Here is a 20865-nt window from a genome sequence, read left to right on the forward strand (position 1 = left end):
AAAAAAAATATATTTTTTTTAAATAAAAAATATAAATTTTATTATAATTGCTTAAATATTGAACTAACAAAAACTATAAATGTATATTTTTTTTTTTTTTCACATTATTTATAAATATGTCAAGTACGTGTATTTTCTTATTATATAGTTTGCATTATATATGATCGGAATATGCTAATATTTTTTTTTTTTTTTTTTTTTTTTTTTTTCGGAAAAATAATTTCTTATAGATTTCCCTATACATATTTATAACATCATAGTGGCATAAATAAATCTTATCTTTTGTCAAAAAAATAATGTAATATATTTTTATCTGAAATATATTTTGTTTTGAATGTTGGTTACTGATTTTTTTTTTTTTTTTTTTTAAATATCAATTAAGTAGCAAACAAAATATAAATATCTATTTAATCAACTTTATAATATGTCAGGATATTATGTTATTCATTTTTTTTTTAGCCACAAAAGAAACAATAATTAATGTTTATCTAATTCAGAAAGATTGAGGAAATACATCAAATAACCATTAATATTTTCGATATATATATATTTTTTTTAATTTATCAAAGTTTTTATATATTTATAATGTATTATTATTATGGACATGAATTCATAACTTACTTTTCCATGCAATAAGAATTGTTATTTGTTAAAAAAAATTAAGAGAAGTGCTCAAAAATTACAAAATTAATATTAACAGAGAATAACTTTGAACCCATTACAAATATATCAAGTTATTAACTATTATAGAATCATAAGCACTGAATAGATAGATGTGTTTTATTTGAGTTATACCATATTTTATTTTGGACCTTTTTATTTTGGACCTTTTTATTTTGGACCTTTTTATTTTGTATTTTTTTATTTTGTATTTTTTTATTTTGTATTTTTTTATTTTTTTAAAAAAGAGGAGAATAATTCTTGCATAGTCAAGTAAAGATTGGTTAAAAAATAAAATCAAGATAAAATAAAAAAAAAATTATAAATTTCGTTTTTTTTATTATGTGGTTCGGACAGATTGTAATTGGTCCACCTGGGTCAGGGAAATCAACATATGTTGCAGGAATACAACATATATTAAAACAAATAAATAGAAAATTGTTAATAATAAATTTGGATCCATTTATAGAAGATAATATATATAAAGCCGATATAAATATAACGGAGCTAATTGATATTAATAAAATATTTAATGAATTAGAATTAGGACCAAATGGTACATTAATTTATTGTATGGAATATTTATTAGCTAATTTTGATTGGTTAGAAGAAAAGTTAAATAAACAACCAGATTGTTATTTAATTATTGATACACCTGGGCAAGTAGAATTATATACACATAATGATGCATTAAGAAATATAATTTTAAAATTAGTAAAACTTAATTGTAGATTAACATCGGTTCATATTGTTGATAGTACATTATGCTCCGATAACTATAAATATATTAGTGCACTATTATTATCTTTATGTAGTCAAATACATTTAGAATTACCACATGTTAATGTTTTTTCAAAAATTGATTTATTAAAACATTTTAAGAATGACTTAAATTTTCCTCTTAATTATTATGTCGAAGTTCAAAATTTAAATCAACTTATGCTTTATGCAAAATATCAAAATTTGTCTTCTTCAGATTCTGAAAAAAGTATAGATCTTATGGATAATGTAAAAAAAGATATTAATGATGGGCATATAAAAAATGCTAAAAAAAATTACAGTAAATTTTCTAATAAATATATAAAATTAAATGAATATATATGTGAAACAGTTGAAGATTACAATTTAATTAATTTTGCTTTATTAGATATTCAAGATAAATATAGTGTTCTCAAATTATTAAAAATAATAGATGGAGCTAACGGGTTCAGATTTAGTTCTATCTATTCAGAATATTCTTTATTTGATAAATATGTTGAATCTATTGAATATGATTGTGATGAAATTCAAGAAAAGTTTATTGACGTTTCTGATGATGATTTTCAACCTCAACCCACAGCCTAATATGAAGAATATCTAGCCTAGGTTACAGATACGTTTTTGTATTTTTTTCAACTTTTTTTTTTAGTAATATTTTTGTGCATTTTATAAAGATTATTTTTGTGACTTTATAAAGATTATTTTTGTGACTTTATAAAGATTATTTTTGTGACTTTATAAAGATTATTTTTGTGCACTTTATAAAGATTATTATTTTTTTTTTTTTATTTGTTTATTTTTTTGTTTTTTTATCCAAATACCATTGATAAGCACTACATCCAATAACTTGTGTATTCATATTTTTTTTTAATTATTAAGAATGAATATATCATATGCAATATATGAATGTGCAAACTATTTATGTGCTTCAAATATAAAGAAAGCATAAAGGCACTAAGTTCGGTAGAACAATGATAAAGGAATGGAACAATTCAAATAAAAAATTATAAAAATTGTGAAAATAATAAAATACATAAAAGAGGAAATTACATTTTTTTTAATGTGCAATGCCAACGCATATATATTTTACGTACTAAAGCATTTACCACAAATTTATGCAAATACTTGAGTTTATTAATATTACTATCATTATTACTATCATTATTATTATCATTATTATTATCATTATTACTATCATTATTATTGTCATTATCATTACTATCATTATTATTGTCATTATCAGCATTGTTATTTGCATTTTAGAAAATTGTTTTAAATAAATTCCCACTATTAATTACTAGCAAAACAAAAGCAAACACAAGTATCAATGAATGCTTATAAATAAGTCCCCATATATACAAACAATTTGGCGGGTAGTTTTAATTCTATATATAATATTATTATTCCTTTTATTTTTGTTTTTTTCACTTTATGATATATGCCAAGCAAACCCAATTGCATGTCAACATAATATTGAATGATTTCAAAACAAACAGAACAGTTTTAACGATATTTGGAATTAATTTATGAGCTTGTGTATATGCGAAACAATGCGCATGCAGATAACACTTATGGGATAGTCATACATATACAGCGTACTGTAGATATCTCCTAGTGTGATACCCATATTATATTTTTTAATTCCAAAACAAAATGAATATTGATAAGCTAGTATCCGATTTGAATGAATTAGATGACAGTTTTAATGAGGAGAATAATTTAGATGATTTTTTTTCTTCAGCAAATATAAAACTGGACAGTGAAAAAGATTCAAATGTAGCGAATAAAGGTACTAATTATTACTCGATTTTTAATATAAAAAACGAATATAAAAATGTTGAAATAAATGCAGAAAAGATTCAAATAGATATAATAAAAAGATTAATTTTTTTATTAAAATTATATAAAAATAAAAGAACAAGTTGGGAAATTATAAAACATATTTTTGAATGCTTATATATAAGTTTTGAGAGTAAAAATGATATGATAAAAAATATCTCAGATGAAACAGTTTTATATATATATAAAGAATATTTATTAAAAAATAAATTTGTTATTTTAAAAATTATAAGAAAAATTAAAAATAAACATTTATATCCAGATATAAAACAAATAATAAAGGATGTAACTAGAGATATATTTACATTTAACAGTATTATATATAATGGAAGTTTAGGATTTGAGAGAATAACTTATTTATTATATAAATTATTAAATAAAAATTTCAAATGTAAATTTAAAAATTTTTTATTAACATTTTTTTTATTTAGTATAATGAGTAGAACAAATAATAGTGTTGATATATTATATATATTAGAATATTATTATAAAAATAATAATTTTTCTTTTATAATTCCAGACACATCATTTATTTCACCTTGTGATCTAACTATTTATAATGATCTAATTGTTCTAAATACTAATGTAAGATATTATATAAATATAGAAGATGATGACACTAATAATATATCATATAATTGTTATAATATTATATATATTCAAGAATCATTAATAAGTCATAATTTTTACCTTTATATTTATAAAACCCTTTTAAAACAAGAAAAATATTACTACCTATTTAATAATAAAAATATAATAGGGAATGATTTTGACTTTTTTAATATTAACTCAAATATTTCAAAATTGAAACCACCAAAATTAAATTCGGAATGTGTAGAAACAGAAAATGTAACTGAAAAAAATGTAACTGAAAAAAATGCAGCTGAAAAAAATGAACAAATTAATAAAACTATAGAAAATTCTACCTTACATAATGAAATCGAACATAATTTATTTCACCACATTAATTCTGAAATAGATGATGAAATATTACCAAACAAAATATCGAAAAATTTGGACTCTATAGATATATCCTCACAATCGACATATAGTTATAATGATAACGAAATGGATATTGATAAAATAAATGCACAAAATTGTTGGTATATGAATTTAAATGATAAAAAAAAAAATTTTTTTTACCAATATTTAATTATTGAATTAAATCATTAATAACATATGGCAAAAAATATATATTTTTTATGTGCACACATGATACCTGAAATTTGATGTATCATATGTATTATACAACCTTATTCTAAAAATTACTAATCAAGGAAATAATTTACACACATTAAAAATATTGATATAGAATAGCTATTTTATATTCATTTTTTCCTGACTTGTTCATAAATTTTAATTGTATTATATATTTATTAATTTTCCCATTATCCCATATTAATAAAAAAAGCTATATAATATTTAATTTGCATAATAATTCAATAACTCAAATATACACATTATAATGCATAAGTAGAGATATATTTTTTATTTATCATAATTTTTCTCTTTTTTTTTTTTACACATTGTGAGTTATAATATTTTTATTATACACACATTTTAACATTTTTTTTTAGTAACTCTAATTCATTTTTTTTTTGTGTGTTAATTTATAATTTGTTATGAATTTATCATTGCATTTTTTAATGTATAAAATATATTTGACAAATAAAATATATGAAGTGTAAAATGATAAATTAACTTTTCTGTATACACAATATAAGTATTATTACAATAAGCTTTATTATTAATGTAAATAATTAAGAGCTTTAAATAGGTTTACAAAATACACACTATAATATAAATCTATGTATATTATTTAGAGAAGCCATTCTCAAATGTGTACCCTTATGTAAGAGATATTAATTTTATATGACTTAAAGGTGATAAAATAAAGGGGTTTCAAAGAGAAAAAAAAAAAAAAATTATAATTAAATAGCTATTTTTTATATTACTTTTTAACTTTCGTCATATGATAATCATTCCTTTTTTGCACATTTTTAGAATGTGGTTAAAAGTTCCTTTATTTTAAAAATTGATTAGGTTATATTCTTAAGTGGAATTTTAGTTTTCATACTAAATAAACGAAATTAATAGTTCTAATTGGTTTTTATAACCTTAAGGATAACATCAATTCTTTTATTTTGTATAAAGGTTGAATAACATAAATAATACCATTATATATCGACGTAATAATATAACATAAAAATATATACCATTCATATTTTATTATTTTTTGTGTAGATCAAAATTATTTGCACCTTATGAAATATCACAAATTTGTATAATTCTCAAAAATTAATAAAAAAAAAAAAACATTGAAAAATATTTTTATCAAATGTAGTTTATTTGGCTTGTGTATTACAATTTTAAATTTTTATTAATATAGTAAGAATATATACTTTTATTTATTTTTTTGTTACAAAGCCAATTTCTACGATTGTAATATTAGTTTAAAATATATTCCCCGCACATATATATTAAGTTTTTTTATTTTATTCTATAAAAAATATATTGAAACAGGTTTGAGAAACGTATCTCTCTAACCTGATTACAAAATAACTAAAAATATATATGCATACAAAACAGAGAAATAAAAAAAAAGTAATTTGGTCGTAATTTTTTTTTTTTTTAATTTGTTGCGCTTCCAATTTATTTATAAATAATAAATTATTTCAAACCTCAAAAAAAAAAAAAAATATATTGCATATTATATCACATATTTTATGAATGTGCATAATATTTATTGCTTGTTCATACAAATATTTTAATATGTGTTCAAAAGTAAGGGATTAGTGAGAGGTAAAAAAAAATACAATTATTTTGATATTGCTTAAAATATAGATATTTTATATAACATTAAAAAAAATTAATAATAACCCAAAAAAAAATAATATATATGCATAGAAGAATTCATACATTGTGCTTAAAAAGAAATATTTAAGTTTTTGTGAAGCTATTCTAAAAAAAACGGATAAATATATATTTTTGTATATTATATATAAAATATGTATATGTAAATATTAAAAAAAATATATATATTATATATTTTTTTTTTGAAATTAATATTAAAGCTATTGTTAAAAAAAAAAAAAAAAAAAGGGAACTTTTATTGGAAATATACATTTTGAATAATTTTTACCTTAGTTTTGAACAAGAATTAATTACATTATTATTTTTATTAATTAATTTTGTATGCATAAAAATTAAAGCAAATGGGAAATACAAAGGCATTTGTTTTAGTATTGCTTGTTTCCCTGTTGAAGTTTGTAAGTGCCGTTGACTCAGCTAGTAAGTAGCCTTTTTTACTTTTTTTTTTTTTTCACCATTTTTCTAAATAATATATGTTCCTGTTAAAGGAAATAACATATATAATTATATGTATTATTTATAATTAGTAGCATATTCGCATTTATTTATTCATTTTGATGTAGCTACGTTTTGTGTACCTCACGTTTTGTGTACCTCATGTTTTGTGTACCTCATCTTTTATGCATATTATAGTTGTTTAATTTTTGTAAGAGTATACATACATATATATTTGGTGCGGGTTTGGCTTGAACATTTCCAGCTCAATATATATGTGCAAATATGTTTTCCTATTTTCTATATTTTCCACATATTTTTCATTTTCCTATTTTCTATATTTTTTCATTTTCCTATTTTCTATATTTTCTCATTTTCCTATTTTCTTAGTTGAGGGTCCAATTATCGGTATCGATTTAGGTACTACTTATAGTTGTGTTGGTGTATTTAAAAATGGAAGAGTTGAAATATTAAATAATGATTTAGGAAATCGTATTACACCATCATATGTTTCGTTTGTTGATGGAGAGAGAAAAGTTGGTGAGGCAGCTAAATTAGAAGCTACTTTACATCCAACTCAAACTGTATTTGATGTTAAAAGACTTATTGGTAGAAAATTTGATGATAAAGAAGTAGCAAAAGATAGAACATTATTACCATATGAAATAGTAAATAATGAAGGTAAACCAAATATCAAAGTTCAAATTAAAGACAAACCCACTACATTTGCACCTGAACAAATTAGTGCTATGGTTTTAGAAAAAATGAAAGAAATTGCTCAATCATTTTTGGGTAAACCAGTAAAAAATGCTGTTGTTACTGTACCTGCTTATTTTAATGATGCACAAAGACAAGCTACAAAAGATGCTGGTGCAATTGCTGGTTTAAATATAGTACGTATTATTAATGAACCTACTGCTGCTGCTTTAGCATATGGTTTAGATAAAAAAGAAGAAACAAGTATATTAGTATATGATTTAGGAGGTGGTACATTTGATGTTTCTATTTTAGTTATAGATAATGGTGTATTTGAGGTATATGCAACAGCAGGAAATACCCATTTAGGAGGTGAAGATTTCGATCAAAGAGTTATGGATTATTTTATAAAAATGTTTAAAAAAAAAAATAATATAGATCTTAGATCAGATAAAAGAGCTATTCAAAAATTAAGAAAAGAAGTTGAAATTGCAAAAAGAAACTTATCAGTTGTTCACTCAACACAAATCGAAATTGAAGATATAATTGAAGGACATAATTTTTCAGAAACATTAACAAGAGCTAAATTTGAAGAATTAAATGATGATTTATTTAGAGAAACTTTAGAACCCGTTAAAAAAGTATTAGATGATGCAAAATATGAAAAAAGTAAAATTGATGAAATTGTTTTAGTAGGAGGTTCAACTCGTATACCTAAAATTCAACAAATTATTAAAGACTTTTTTAATGGTAAAGAACCAAATAGAGGTATTAATCCTGATGAAGCAGTAGCATATGGTGCTGCTATTCAAGCAGGTATAATTTTAGGAGAAGAATTACAAGATGTTGTATTATTAGATGTTACTCCATTAACTTTAGGTATTGAAACTGTTGGAGGTATTATGACTCAATTAATTAAAAGAAATACAGTTATTCCAACAAAAAAATCACAAACATTTTCAACATATCAAGATAATCAACCAGCTGTTTTAATTCAAGTATTTGAAGGAGAAAGAGCATTAACAAAAGATAATCATTTATTAGGAAAATTCGAATTATCTGGAATACCACCAGCACAAAGAGGTGTACCTAAAATCGAAGTCACATTTACTGTTGATAAAAATGGTATCTTACATGTAGAAGCAGAAGATAAAGGAACTGGAAAAAGCAAAGGTATAACTATTACTAATGATAAAGGTAGATTATCAAAAGAACAAATAGAAAAAATGATTAATGATGCTGAAAAATTTGCTGATGAAGATAAAAATTTAAGAGAAAAAGTTGAATCAAAAAATAATTTAGATAATTATATCCAAAGTATGAAAGCTACTGTAGAAGATAAAGATAAATTAGCTGATAAAATTGAAAAAGAAGATAAAGACACTATTTTAAATGCTATTAAAGAAGCTGAAGATTGGTTAAACAATAATTCAAATGCTGATTCAGAAGCATTGAAACAAAAATTGAAAGATGTTGAAGCCATATGTCAGCCTATTATTGTTAAATTATATGGCCAACCAGGAGCCGCCTCCCCACCACCAGGTGACGAAGATGTAGATAGTGATGAATTATAAACATTATCCGTTCAAAAGAAATTCTTATTACATAAATGCATGTTGTATATAAATATGTTGTATATACATGCATACCTGTTAATACTATTTACAAGTTTATGGAAAATTAATTGACATTTTATATAAGTTTAATTATTTTAATAGTCTAGCAAAATGCTTACATGAAATAAATGAACGACGTATATTTATACATACATGTGTATGTATGTATGTATGTAACAATGTTTTTGCTTTTTTTTTTTTTTTTTTTTTTTGGGCACATAAATTTACGTGCATTTTATGTACACACACATATGATATATATTGCATTACATCTATTTATATTTTTTTATGGATTCACGTCATTTATTTTTGAGTAATATTCTTTACTTGAATTAATAATAATAATAATAATATATATGGTGCATATTGTATGCTATCATTTTTTCTTTTTTATTTCATTTTATTTTTTTACTTGAAAAAAAATAGGCCATTTCAATGAACTATGGTTGAATTGTGTATATATATACATGCAAACTTAACATTTTCATTGATACAAATTAGCATAAAATTGCCACAAAAAAATTAATAGAAAATTATATAAAAATTCATTTCCCGGGATTATATATTTTCTATACAATCCTGTGTTTATCTTTCCAACATGTCAATTATTTTGATACATTATTTCATTTATAAGATATTGTAAATAACACTAACTTTTCGAAACCTTATCGTTTCCACTAAACCTACTAAATATGATTAAATATTACCATTTAAAAAAAAATTGTATATTTGTTATGACCATTTTTATTACAACCTTTAATCGGGTTAAAAGAAACTGATAAAATTGTGAACATAAATTAAAATAACGTAACTAAAGATATTGCATAATTTCTACATTTTTAATATCACATTTCCATATATATGACATAAAGATATTTTTAATCTATATGAGTTATGATCATATCACTATTTTTTTGGTATTAAAAAAAAATAAAACTTTGAATAATTTTTTTCTTTGATTATAATTCTAAATATTAAAAAAAAAAAAAAAAAAAAAATAATAATAAAAAAAAAAACATATGAAACGATAAAAATATAATTATTAATGAAATATAAATATACAACAGGTACAATCTGTGAATGAACAATTTGTTTATAAGAATTATAAAATAAAAACAACTTATAAATAATAAAATGTATGAAATAAATGAAATATATTTCTATACCCCATTTTGTTTTATAATCAGGAAAAGAAAGCCATATTTTTTAATATATTCATAATAAAAACAATATGAATTTGCACACATACGTACACATATAGTATATGCATACGTGCATATATGTACACGTATGCACATAATCTGTCTGAGTAGTAATGAGATATAATTTATAATTTTTCTGAAATAATAAAGTACGTATTTTTATATGGGGTAATTACTTTCTTCCTTTTTTTTTTTTTTTTTTTTTTTGCAATTTTAGCTATTTTTGCAAATTATAAAAATAAAAAACAGTGAAAAGGTATATAAAAAAAAAAAAAAACTATATACCATCACAAACGCAAATATCAAAGTTGACACATTATGTGATCCACAATATGAAGGGAAAAGGGGATATAAAAATATTACAATTCATTAATGTATTCCCACTATGTGCTACTTAGCACCCCTACATGTCTAAACTGATACACTTATATTTTCTCTTTTAAGAGAAAAATTTATAAAAGAAAAAAATATAAAATTATTTCATATTCTTTGATAAAAAAGAGGAGAAACCCATAAAAGCTATTACTGAACCTATAAGTATTCCAATAGTTCCTACAATTCTGACAAATGTATCTTTATTTCCCATAGGTCCAACAGCAGGTATATCAATTAATTCAACTTTAGGTAATGTAGCAAAATATTGTAAAGAATTAACTTTATCTAATGTTTTTCTTTTTTTTAATCCTAATTTATGGGTATATACAATATCTCCATTTTTGCTACTTATAAATTTAGTAACTATTCCATTATTAGTTAATTCATGAATACAAAACCCTATATCACTACTAAAAAAAAGAGATTTAGAATTTTTTATAGATGATTTTCCATTTGATATAGCCCCAGACCCACAATTAATAAATGCTATATCATTGTCTTCTATTACTTCCATATTATTATCATGACCAGATATATATAAATCAACTTGTGCTTCTTTTAATAATGGTAATAAATAATATGATAAATATGAACTACCTCTGGATATACCTGATGAATAAATTGGTTTATCTCCAACTACAACTATAAAATCTGTAACTTTTTTAGCAACATTTAATTGTAATTTTAAATCATCCCATGCTTTATCATGTATATCTTTATATGGAAAGTTTGATGATAATATCCATGTATCAATAAATATAAATGCGGCTGCCATATCTTTATGTCCAGTTGTAACTATTGATGGTCCACTTGATACAGTAAAATGTGTAAAATAATGATACCAATAATTTGGCATAATCCATTTAGGATATTTAGTTTTTTCATCATCACTTTCAATCGTTGTTACACCATCTTTTTCAACATATATACCTTGACCTTTTAAAACTTCGGAATTATAATTACCTGTCCAATCACCTGTACCTAATACTGTAAAAAATGGCATGTACATATCTCCTTTCTCTTCTTCATATACATCTTCATATAAACTTTTCCATGATGGGTCATTTAATCCTTTTACTCCATCCATAAAATTTGATCCTGGACTAACTATAAATGTTACTCTTTCACTTTTTATAAATTGTTTCAAATATTTTGCATTCAACAATTGGGATTTACTTTCTTTACCCCAATTTCCTAATGAAGCAAAACGCAGTTGGCATTTTACATTATAACTGCTTATAAAAAACAAGACAAAAAATACGCTAAACAATGTTTTAGAAATATTCATATTCACTAAATATATATTAAAAAAAAAATATAATAAAATAAAAAAATAAAAAAAAAAAAATAGCCACGGGAAAGAAAAATGGCTAAAAAGTGTATTATAATGACACAATGAAAATGTTTGGAAAATTAGAAATAAAACAGAAAAAAAAAATATAATAAAATAAAAATTAATATATAATTGATGTAATATTGTGTGTGTAATTATGCATATTATCTAATATTGTATGTAAATTTATTTCGAAAAATATAATAATGTAATAATAATAATAATATTATTATTATTATAATAATAATAACAATAAATTGGATATAAATAATGAGCAGCACATGTAATAAAAATAAATTACGGGGACAAAAGGAAAATAAAAACTTGGAAAATTATATGTTATACAAAATTTTTATTAACAACGCCGCGGCTAAACAATAATCATAAAAAAAAATGAAAAAATGGTGAAGAAATAATAAAATGTGTCAATAGTGTATATTCTGAAATATTATTATTATCTTTGTGTGTATATATATTACATACATACATGGAAAAAACAAAAGTCTAGTAAGTAAATTAATTTAAATGCAAAAAATACGTGAAATAAAATTAATATTGTCAAAAAAGAGGAATATACAGTAAATTATTGTTACACATATATAATTTATTTTCATATTTTACAAATACACATATAACTATTTTATACTTGAAAAAAAAATCCCAATTCGTACAATAATATTTTAGGAATTCACAAAATATATATAACTAATATTGTACACACAAAAATTAGGGAAAAAAAAAAAAAAAAAAGAAATAAATAAAAAAAAAAATATTACATATATTGTGTATAAAAAATGTATATTGCATAAATATTTATTTTTAGCAACTTTAACATAGCATTGTAACATTTTTATGTTTTTCGCATTGTTAACGCATTAATGACATATTTTTTTTATTCTTTTGTAAAATCCTTGTCATTTAGGGGAAAACATTTTTATATTTTTATATTTTTTTCGAAAATTATATTTTCATATATATATTGTTTTTTTTATTGATAAAACATATCCATATATTAATATTTTTATTATGAATTTATTTTAGACAATAATTTATTTTACACACAAAAATTGTCACAAATATGTTATTTCTCCTTTTTCACATGTACACACATATATTAAACACAATATATATATTGACTACATATATACATACAAGTCATACCACTTTAATAATGTTAAGAATAAATTATTGATGTTTGTATAAAAACATATGTATTTTGCTGAATATTTTTAGCCTAAAAAATTGTATCATTATATATTTCTGAAAATGTATTACCAAAATAATGTACAATTATTAAGGGGAAATATCAAATAAAAATCTATAACAGGGTGTTTTCCTCCTTAGTATATTCTTGCAACTTTGCTATTATTATATTACTATTTTCAAATTAATGGCTAGATCTGTTCTTTTTTTATATAGTTTTAAACCGTGTAAATAGATATACGTTAAGTATTAATAAAAATGTATTAAAATGGGAATATATTACAATAAAAATGTATTAAAATGAAAGTATATTACAATAAAAATATATTAGAATAAAAATATATTAAAATAAAAATATATTAGAATAAAAATACCTGCTTGTGCAGGTAATTATAGTCTGCACAACCCATCAATAATAAAAACTTTTATTCTATAGAAATACACATAGAAAGGAAGAACACATAAAAAAGAAAAAGGATACATATAAAAGTATAGTATTATAATACTGAATTCATTAATTGCCCATAGATATATTTTTATTATCTATTTCGTAAACCTATTAAAAATAAGTCCAAAACAATCTAAATAAAGGGCTTTGATAATATTGTTTATAAATATATTGCATGTACATGTAATATGTGCACTATTCGCTAGCTCAATTAGCTGTTCATATTATTTTCTAATTTTTTATATTTATACATTTTTTTTTACTATTTCCCCTTTGAGCTTATTACTAAAGGAAAAGGGGAAATAAAAATATTAGTAATTCAATGTTTGAACGAAAATAAGGAATTGTATTTTATTTCAACAAATATAGATAACCAATTCTAAACATTTATAGAGTTGTATAAAAGGAATAAACTATTATTTTTTCGATATTAGCCCATTTTAATTAAAAAAAAATATGTATTTTCAAATACATATATGTATAGTTTCCAGTAATTCCTTAGAAATAAATAAAAAATACATTTTTTTAATTATATTCTCTTAAAATTATTTATTATATATACCCTATACCATCTAGAAAAATAATTAATATACAATGGAATTAAAAAAAAAATTAATAATTGATAGGAAAATCAAATGCTTAATAGTAGCATTATTAAATCAGAAAAATATGCATTCTTTATTTTTTTATTAAAATGTACTTTTAATAATGTATGCAAAAGTGATAATATTTTAAAATGATGTGCTCTATATTGTAGCATTGAAATAAGTATACATATGCAAATAAGTTATATTACTTGTTAAAAATAATAAATAACTGTATAATTTATATTCTATAGAATATAAAAGATAAAAAAAAAAAATAATATAAAGTTATAGTATTTTTATTTTCATAAAATAAAACAAGCTAATTTAATGTTATTTTAAAAAAAAATATATATCCAAATTATTAATGGTAATTGTTGAACCTATAAATTTTTAATATACTAATTCAAATAAAATATATAATAAACATAATAGGCACTAATTTGCAGATATTTAAATAAAAATCATAATATATATTTTTTATAACTTATTTGGATAAATAAATTTATCAAAGAACATTCTTTGAAATTTTTTTTCCGAATATTTTCAAATAGTATATTAATATATATATATATATACTTACTTAAAAGAAATGTATAAAAAACACAATTTTATAAATATAAAATATCTCCTTGTGGTTATAGTCTTAGTTATAACCTTTGTGAGAATGGAGGTAAAGCATAAAATTATTGTAGAATATATACTATAACTGTGCGTAAATATTTTTTTTTTTATAATTAATTTTTTTTATTTTATATACACATATTATTACTATAAATGAAACACATCGCACCATTTGGTGAAATATAAAAAAATTAACATATTCTTATCCATATATCCATGTGCTTGTATGTGTGTATTATACTCTTACAAGAATATACACATACATTTGTTCCTTTGACGTTATTTTATTTTTTTTTTGATAATACTAATCAGGAAAAACAAAATAACACATTGCAACCCGTAACTCCTAAGAAAGTAAAAGAAGAATTATCCAAATCACATGGTACTATAAAATTTAATAAATATTCTTTATTTCAATATAGCACATAATCAGTAATATTGAATTTTTTTTTTTTTTTTTTTTTTTTTTTTTTTAGGAGCAAATCAAATGGTATATAATATCATTTCCGAAGGATTAAAGGAAGATATTGAATCTGGAAAAAAATATACAATAGAAGAGGTACTTTGAAATTATATATATAAAAAATAGCACATGTATAGTGATAAATAGGATCTTAATTTTTTCTATATATATATATATTTTTTTTTTTTTTTTTTGTTTCGTAAATTATATAGGTGGCAAAACACAATAAGGCAACTGATGCTTGGGTTATTTATAAAAATAAAGTTTATGATGTAACTTATTATCTTAAGTTTCACCCAGGAGGTTAGATAAATATGTATATATTAATATATAGGATACAATATGTGAACTTCGTATTTTAATTTTTATCATCATATTTTTCTAATCTTATACAGGAGAAGAGATATTGTTGGAACGAGCAGGAAGTGATGTTACCGATTTGGTTTTTATGTATCATAGTTGGGTGAATGTTGAAAAGATATTAGAAAATACTTATCTTGGTAAGCACATAAATATGTAATTTAAAAAAGAAAAAATAAAAAAATAAAAAAAAATAAAAAAAAATAAAAAAATACAAATGTTGATGAAATGATGAAATAATCTTTAGTTTTAACAAAAAAAATTTAAACGAAAATACATGAATAAATTTAAAATAATATAAAAGCATTAATAAAGCTTATAATTTTTGTTAAAAAAAATACACTTATCAATATTTTAAATTATTTATTTCTACGTATCAAATTGGTTCTCATTTATTTTTACGTATCAAATTGGTTCTCATTTATTTTCACAATTTTTTTTTGAAATTCATAGGGGACCTTGTCGAATAAACACTAAAACACAGCCAATCAGGCCGATTTACCATTTGAAAACTGTATGTACAAAATAGTAATATAATTAATAGAAACAAACTTTTTTTGTATTATTTTATATTTTTTTCTTGTTCATATAACATATCTAAAATATATTTATATTTATTAATTTTGTTGTCTCGTGTTGCTGTTACTGTTACATCAGAATTTCTATTCCCAGGTATACAACCACTTACTAATATTTCATTTCTTTCTAAATTTAATCCTAATAATTTTAGGTTTATCATAGTTCGATATTTATTTCCATCTTTACCTGGCATTTTTTTTCCTTTTAAAACTCTTCCAATATGTGTCGACGCCCCAATTGATCCTGGTTTTCGATGGTGTCCACTTCCATGTGTCATCGGCCCTCTACAAAATGAGTCCAAGAAATGTCATACAATTGTGCATATAAATGTGTATAATGCGCAATATAGATGCAATGTAATACAATATAGATGTCGTATACATGCAGTATAAACGACATATTCTTTCATATTTTCTATCGTCTTGGGCTAAACATTGTTCCCTTTTCTCACTATTTATATGGTTATGTTTTACTTTTTTTTTTAAATTTCTTTATTTTGTTATCTCATATATATATTAGCATTTTATTTACAACACCCCAAAGTATTCACGTCACAATGTGAATGCTTGCTTTCATTGCAAAAAAGTACAACATGATCATAACAAAAACAAAAAAATATTCAATATTTTTAATACACATCATGATAAATAGCTTCCCTTCCAATATATAGAAACATTTTTGAGTTCAGATAAAAAATTATCATTATTATTGTCATTATCATCATTATTATTGTCATTATCATCATTATTATTGTCATTATCATCATTATTATTTTTTTTATTTTTTTATTTTTTTATTTTTTTATTTTTTTTATTTTTTTTTAATTACCTATGAAATCCCCATCTTTTGATAACCCCCGAAAATCCTTTTCCTTTTGATAAACCCCTAACATTTACATATTTATAATTATATAAATATGAAACATCTATTATTTGACCTAGTACAAAATTTTGAGGTGGTGTTAATGTTAAACTACAAGTATTTTTTAAATTAGAATTTATTTTAGATATTTGTCCGATTTCTGGTTTTAGTATCCATCTGCTTTCATTCAATGGTTTTCCATATGCAATTCCAACTTTTCCAAAATCAAGAAACCGATATATTATATTTGGCATTATTTTTATTAAGGTTGCAGGTATTAATTTTCCATTAGGGGAAAAAATTGAGCGCATTTCGATTTTTTTTCCTCGTATTTGTATCTAATAATAGGAATGAAAAGAGAATCAAATGAAATGGCGAAAACGGCGAAACTGTCAGACACGCACCCAGTCGTTTATTTTGTCATTATTTTGTCATTATTTTGTCATTATTTTGTCATTATTTTATCATTATTTTGTCATTATTTTGTCATTATTTTATCATTATTTTATTATTTTATTTTTTTATTTTTTTTTATTTTTTTTTTTTTTACCCTATCCAATTCGTCCTTGTACGGAATGTCATTTAAATGCGTTTGGGGGTCGAATGGGACTCTAGCGTTTATGAATTTTTTGATCATGTGAGTTTGGAATTTTCTTTTATTCATCTATAGTTGGAAGAAAGCATAAATATATATGAATATGAATAGGAATAGGAATAGGAATAGGAATAGAAATAGGAATAGAAATAGGAATAGAAATAGGAATAGAAATAGGAATAGGAATAGGAATAGGAATAGTTAACATATAAACAAGATGTCTTATATTTTTTTTTCCATATTTAATAATATTATTGAAAAAAATATTCTTACCCATTTTGATGGATATGCAATGTCTTGATTATTCAGTATGCTACCATCGTTGTCAAAGAATTCTGGAAAAATATATAAATAAAATGAATGACCTTGTGTATACGATAAAAAATAATATGACAAATTAATAACATTTTTAAGCAACTTATTACTTGTTTCAAAAAAGTTAAAAGCGTTTTTAATCTTATAGTTATATACACATTGACATATTATGGGGAAAATCAGGATTTTATATATGAAATATAAATGCATTCTATTTTTTCATCTCGGAATAATTATTTTATTTACATATTTGTGTAGAGATACATGAATTAACATAAAGTTCAAACGAAAATATATATCATATATACACACATGTGTTTAAATATGTATATTCAGTTTTTCCAAAATAAATGACAAGAATAAAAAAACATTAAATTGTTTAATAAATTAAATAAGCTTATAATTTCATAAGATCTTTTATTCCCATTCTACAATATAAATACGATAATTTATATTTTATCATTTACATGTACATATACATATTTTTATAAAAATTATTTATGAACTTAATAATTTCAAGGGCAATTGAAATCATAACTTATAAAAAAAAAAAAAAAAAAAAAAAAAAAAAAAAAAAATATATATATACCAATTTTTATATATTGACATACTAACTGTGCGTAGCAATTGAACAATACAAGTAACTCCCTAAAAAATATATATATATATATATATATATATTATATGTACTAAAATATGGATACATATATGATGATTAGTTTTATTTTATTTTTTTTTTTGAAATGGAATTATTAATTTATAGAACATTATCTTTATTATTATTTAAACACAACCAAAAATATTTATTAAAAATTATGTTATATATTTATTTTTTTTGGAAAAATAAAATTTAATTCCTATTTAAAATGGTTAATTATATACTTTTTGTTCTCTTTTTTTTAATACAAAATATTTAAACAATATAAAACACTAAATTTTTAAATAGTTACATATTTAAACGTGTAAAGAAATATAACAATTTCATGGCAAACATTCGAATAACAATTACAATACTATCCTTATATATTACCCATTTATTTATTATTCTATTACCCCTCATATTTTCCTCATTTTCGGCATTGGACAGTTCGGAAAGACTCCACATGTTTAAGCAGCATTCGCATAAGGCCGGCGAAAAGGTTCCACATCTCGTCAATTAGTATTATCAATATTATTATTGTTATTTTTTTTTTATTTTTTTTTTATTTTTTTTTTTATTTTTTTTTTATTTTTTTTTTTTTTTTTTTTTTTTGGGGGGCCCTAAAATGGAAAGTATTGGGCCTATGCGTAAACTCAAAAGAAGTCGAAATTGAAGTTAATTATTTATATTAAAAAATTTATAATTTTAATTCATTATAGTTTTAAAAAAAAGGAAAAATATGTAAAAAAAAAACTGATAAAAGATCAACATATATATAAATAGGTCTTAAAGGTGTGTGCAATTGAATATGTACAGAGTGTATTATTTATTTCTAACAATTAATGATATGCATAATTTCTGATGGTAATCTTTGTAAGATTATAAAAATAAATAGTTATATTTTTATAAATTATTGCATAGAAGAGGTATTTAATTTTTCAGCAATTAAAAATTGTAAGTGTGCTAAATTTGATAAATATGAAATCATTAAATTATCTTGTAAAATACTTTCATTTATAGAATCAAATTTTTCTACTGATATAAAAGGATCATTTGAAAAAACTTTATGTAAATATCTTCCTATAGCTACATTTCCTTTTTTTTTTTTATCAACAATATCTTGTACATATGATTTACAATTTTTTAACATAATTAATAATTTTTTTAATGAATTTTCATCAATTTCATTATTTAATAATTTTTCTTTATCTCCACCTTTTGTTATTTTTTCAGTTATTTTGGCAACATCAGCTCTTTCAATATTGCATGGTAATAATTCAATTTGAATTTCATGAAAATGAACAAAATATTCTTTAACTAAATTAATAGGTAATTGTACATATGCTTTAACATTTAAGAACCCACTTTCTAATGATGCATCTACTAATAAATGTATAGGTTCATTTAATGGAGAATGTGGATAAAATTTAGAAATAGAATTATGTTCTTTAAACCATCCATGAACCGCACATGATAATTCTGATAATTCTGATCCTGAACAAAACCACCCAACAACTTGATCTCTTGGACGAATTTTTTGTTTTAATTCATACATGGTTTCATGATGATCTTTTATTATTTGCAAAAAACCCTGAACAAATCATAAAATTGTTATTCATATATTTACTATGCCTACACATGCGCATTGTAATGTGCACTATATGTATTATATGCATTATATGTATTTTTTTTTTTATTTTTTTTTTTTTTTTTTTTTTTTTGACTTACGCCCTCATTTAACGAATGCTTATCAACAAAGCAATCAGATATTTCAACCAAATTAGTATCAATAATAGATCCCATCAATGTTCCAATCACATGAGTTTGATCTTCATCTCTTCTTAAATATGAATCTAAAATTGTAAATATTACAGAAGGATGTACAATACATTTTATATTTGTATGTGGTTGTATATCAAAATACTGAGGTGTTTTATCTTTCAGCATACTACTCATTGTTTTAAAACTATATCTATTTATACTCATTTTCGTATACTTTTTTATTTCCACTTATTTTTTTACTTTTTAAATGATATATTTTTTAAATTATCTATTTTTTAAGTATATATATATACTCCTTAAAATTTGAAATTATTTTTTTTTATTTTTTTTTTTAATATAATGTGGATGGTATTTTCCGCAGTTGCTATTTATAATGATGTTATATATTTTATTGTACAATCTTTATTTGTATTATTTATATTATTTATATTATATTTATATTATTTTTACCATTTTTATCATTTTTATTTTTTTCCTTTTTTAATTATTCCTGCTATTATATATTCCTATAAATATAATAACAATTCAAATAGTTGAAATTATTTTATAAGAAAAATTATGGAATATATATAATACGTTTATGTATTATTTTTTTTTATCAGTACAATGTGATAAAACAAAAACA

At 21.7% G+C, this 20865-nt stretch overlaps 7 protein-coding genes across 7 annotated transcripts; 4 read left to right on the forward strand and 3 right to left on the reverse strand.

Annotated features, from left to right (window-relative positions):
* Positions 1-1002: 1002 nt before the first annotated feature.
* Positions 1003-2004, forward strand: PY17X_0822000 (uncharacterized protein; the record flags this gene model as incomplete). Its single annotated transcript, XM_721571.1, has 1 exon — positions 1003-2004. The coding sequence occupies one exon, from the start codon at positions 1003-1005 to the stop codon at positions 2002-2004; it is 1002 nt and encodes a 333-aa protein (XP_726664.1).
* Positions 2005-3072: 1068 nt separating this feature from the next.
* PY17X_0822100 (conserved Plasmodium protein, unknown function) lies at positions 3073-4431 on the forward strand (the record flags this gene model as incomplete). Its single annotated transcript, XM_721570.2, has 1 exon — positions 3073-4431. One exon carries the CDS (start codon positions 3073-3075, stop codon positions 4429-4431), a length of 1359 nt encoding a protein of 452 aa, XP_726663.2.
* A 2042-nt stretch (positions 4432-6473) lies between these two features.
* PY17X_0822200 (endoplasmic reticulum chaperone BiP, putative) lies at positions 6474-8834 on the forward strand (the record flags this gene model as incomplete). Its single annotated transcript, XM_022955724.1, has 2 exons — positions 6474-6549; positions 6955-8834. 2 exons carry the CDS (start codon positions 6474-6476, stop codon positions 8832-8834), a joined length of 1956 nt encoding a protein of 651 aa, XP_022811963.1.
* A 1719-nt stretch (positions 8835-10553) lies between these two features.
* On the reverse strand, positions 10554-11741 carry PY17X_0822300 (glideosome-associated protein 50, putative; the record flags this gene model as incomplete). The annotated part of the gene is made up of 1 exon (XM_720299.1): positions 10554-11741. The coding sequence occupies one exon, from the start codon at positions 11739-11741 to the stop codon at positions 10554-10556; it is 1188 nt and encodes a 395-aa protein (XP_725392.1).
* Positions 11742-14613: 2872 nt separating this feature from the next.
* PY17X_0822400 (cytochrome b5, putative) lies at positions 14614-15938 on the forward strand (the record flags this gene model as incomplete). Its single annotated transcript, XM_034637502.1, has 6 exons — positions 14614-14694; positions 14958-15027; positions 15122-15204; positions 15321-15411; positions 15504-15608; positions 15922-15938. The coding sequence occupies 6 exons, from the start codon at positions 14614-14616 to the stop codon at positions 15936-15938; spliced, it is 447 nt and encodes a 148-aa protein (XP_034493465.1).
* Positions 15939-16030: 92 nt separating this feature from the next.
* PY17X_0822500 (50S ribosomal protein L3, apicoplast, putative) lies at positions 16031-18028 on the reverse strand (the record flags this gene model as incomplete). Its single annotated transcript, XM_722681.1, has 5 exons — positions 16031-16331; positions 16876-17246; positions 17459-17572; positions 17777-17838; positions 17929-18028. The coding sequence occupies 5 exons, from the start codon at positions 18026-18028 to the stop codon at positions 16031-16033; spliced, it is 948 nt and encodes a 315-aa protein (XP_727774.1).
* A 1340-nt stretch (positions 18029-19368) lies between these two features.
* Positions 19369-20444, reverse strand: PY17X_0822600 (uncharacterized protein; the record flags this gene model as incomplete). The annotated part of the gene is made up of 2 exons (XM_725478.2): positions 19369-20049; positions 20187-20444. The coding sequence occupies 2 exons, from the start codon at positions 20442-20444 to the stop codon at positions 19369-19371; spliced, it is 939 nt and encodes a 312-aa protein (XP_730571.2).
* Positions 20445-20865: the final 421 nt, after the last annotated feature.

Source organism: Plasmodium yoelii, assembly GCF_900002385.2.
Source record: "Plasmodium yoelii strain 17X genome assembly, chromosome: 8".
Taxonomy (NCBI): Eukaryota; Apicomplexa; class Aconoidasida; order Haemosporida; family Plasmodiidae; genus Plasmodium; species Plasmodium yoelii.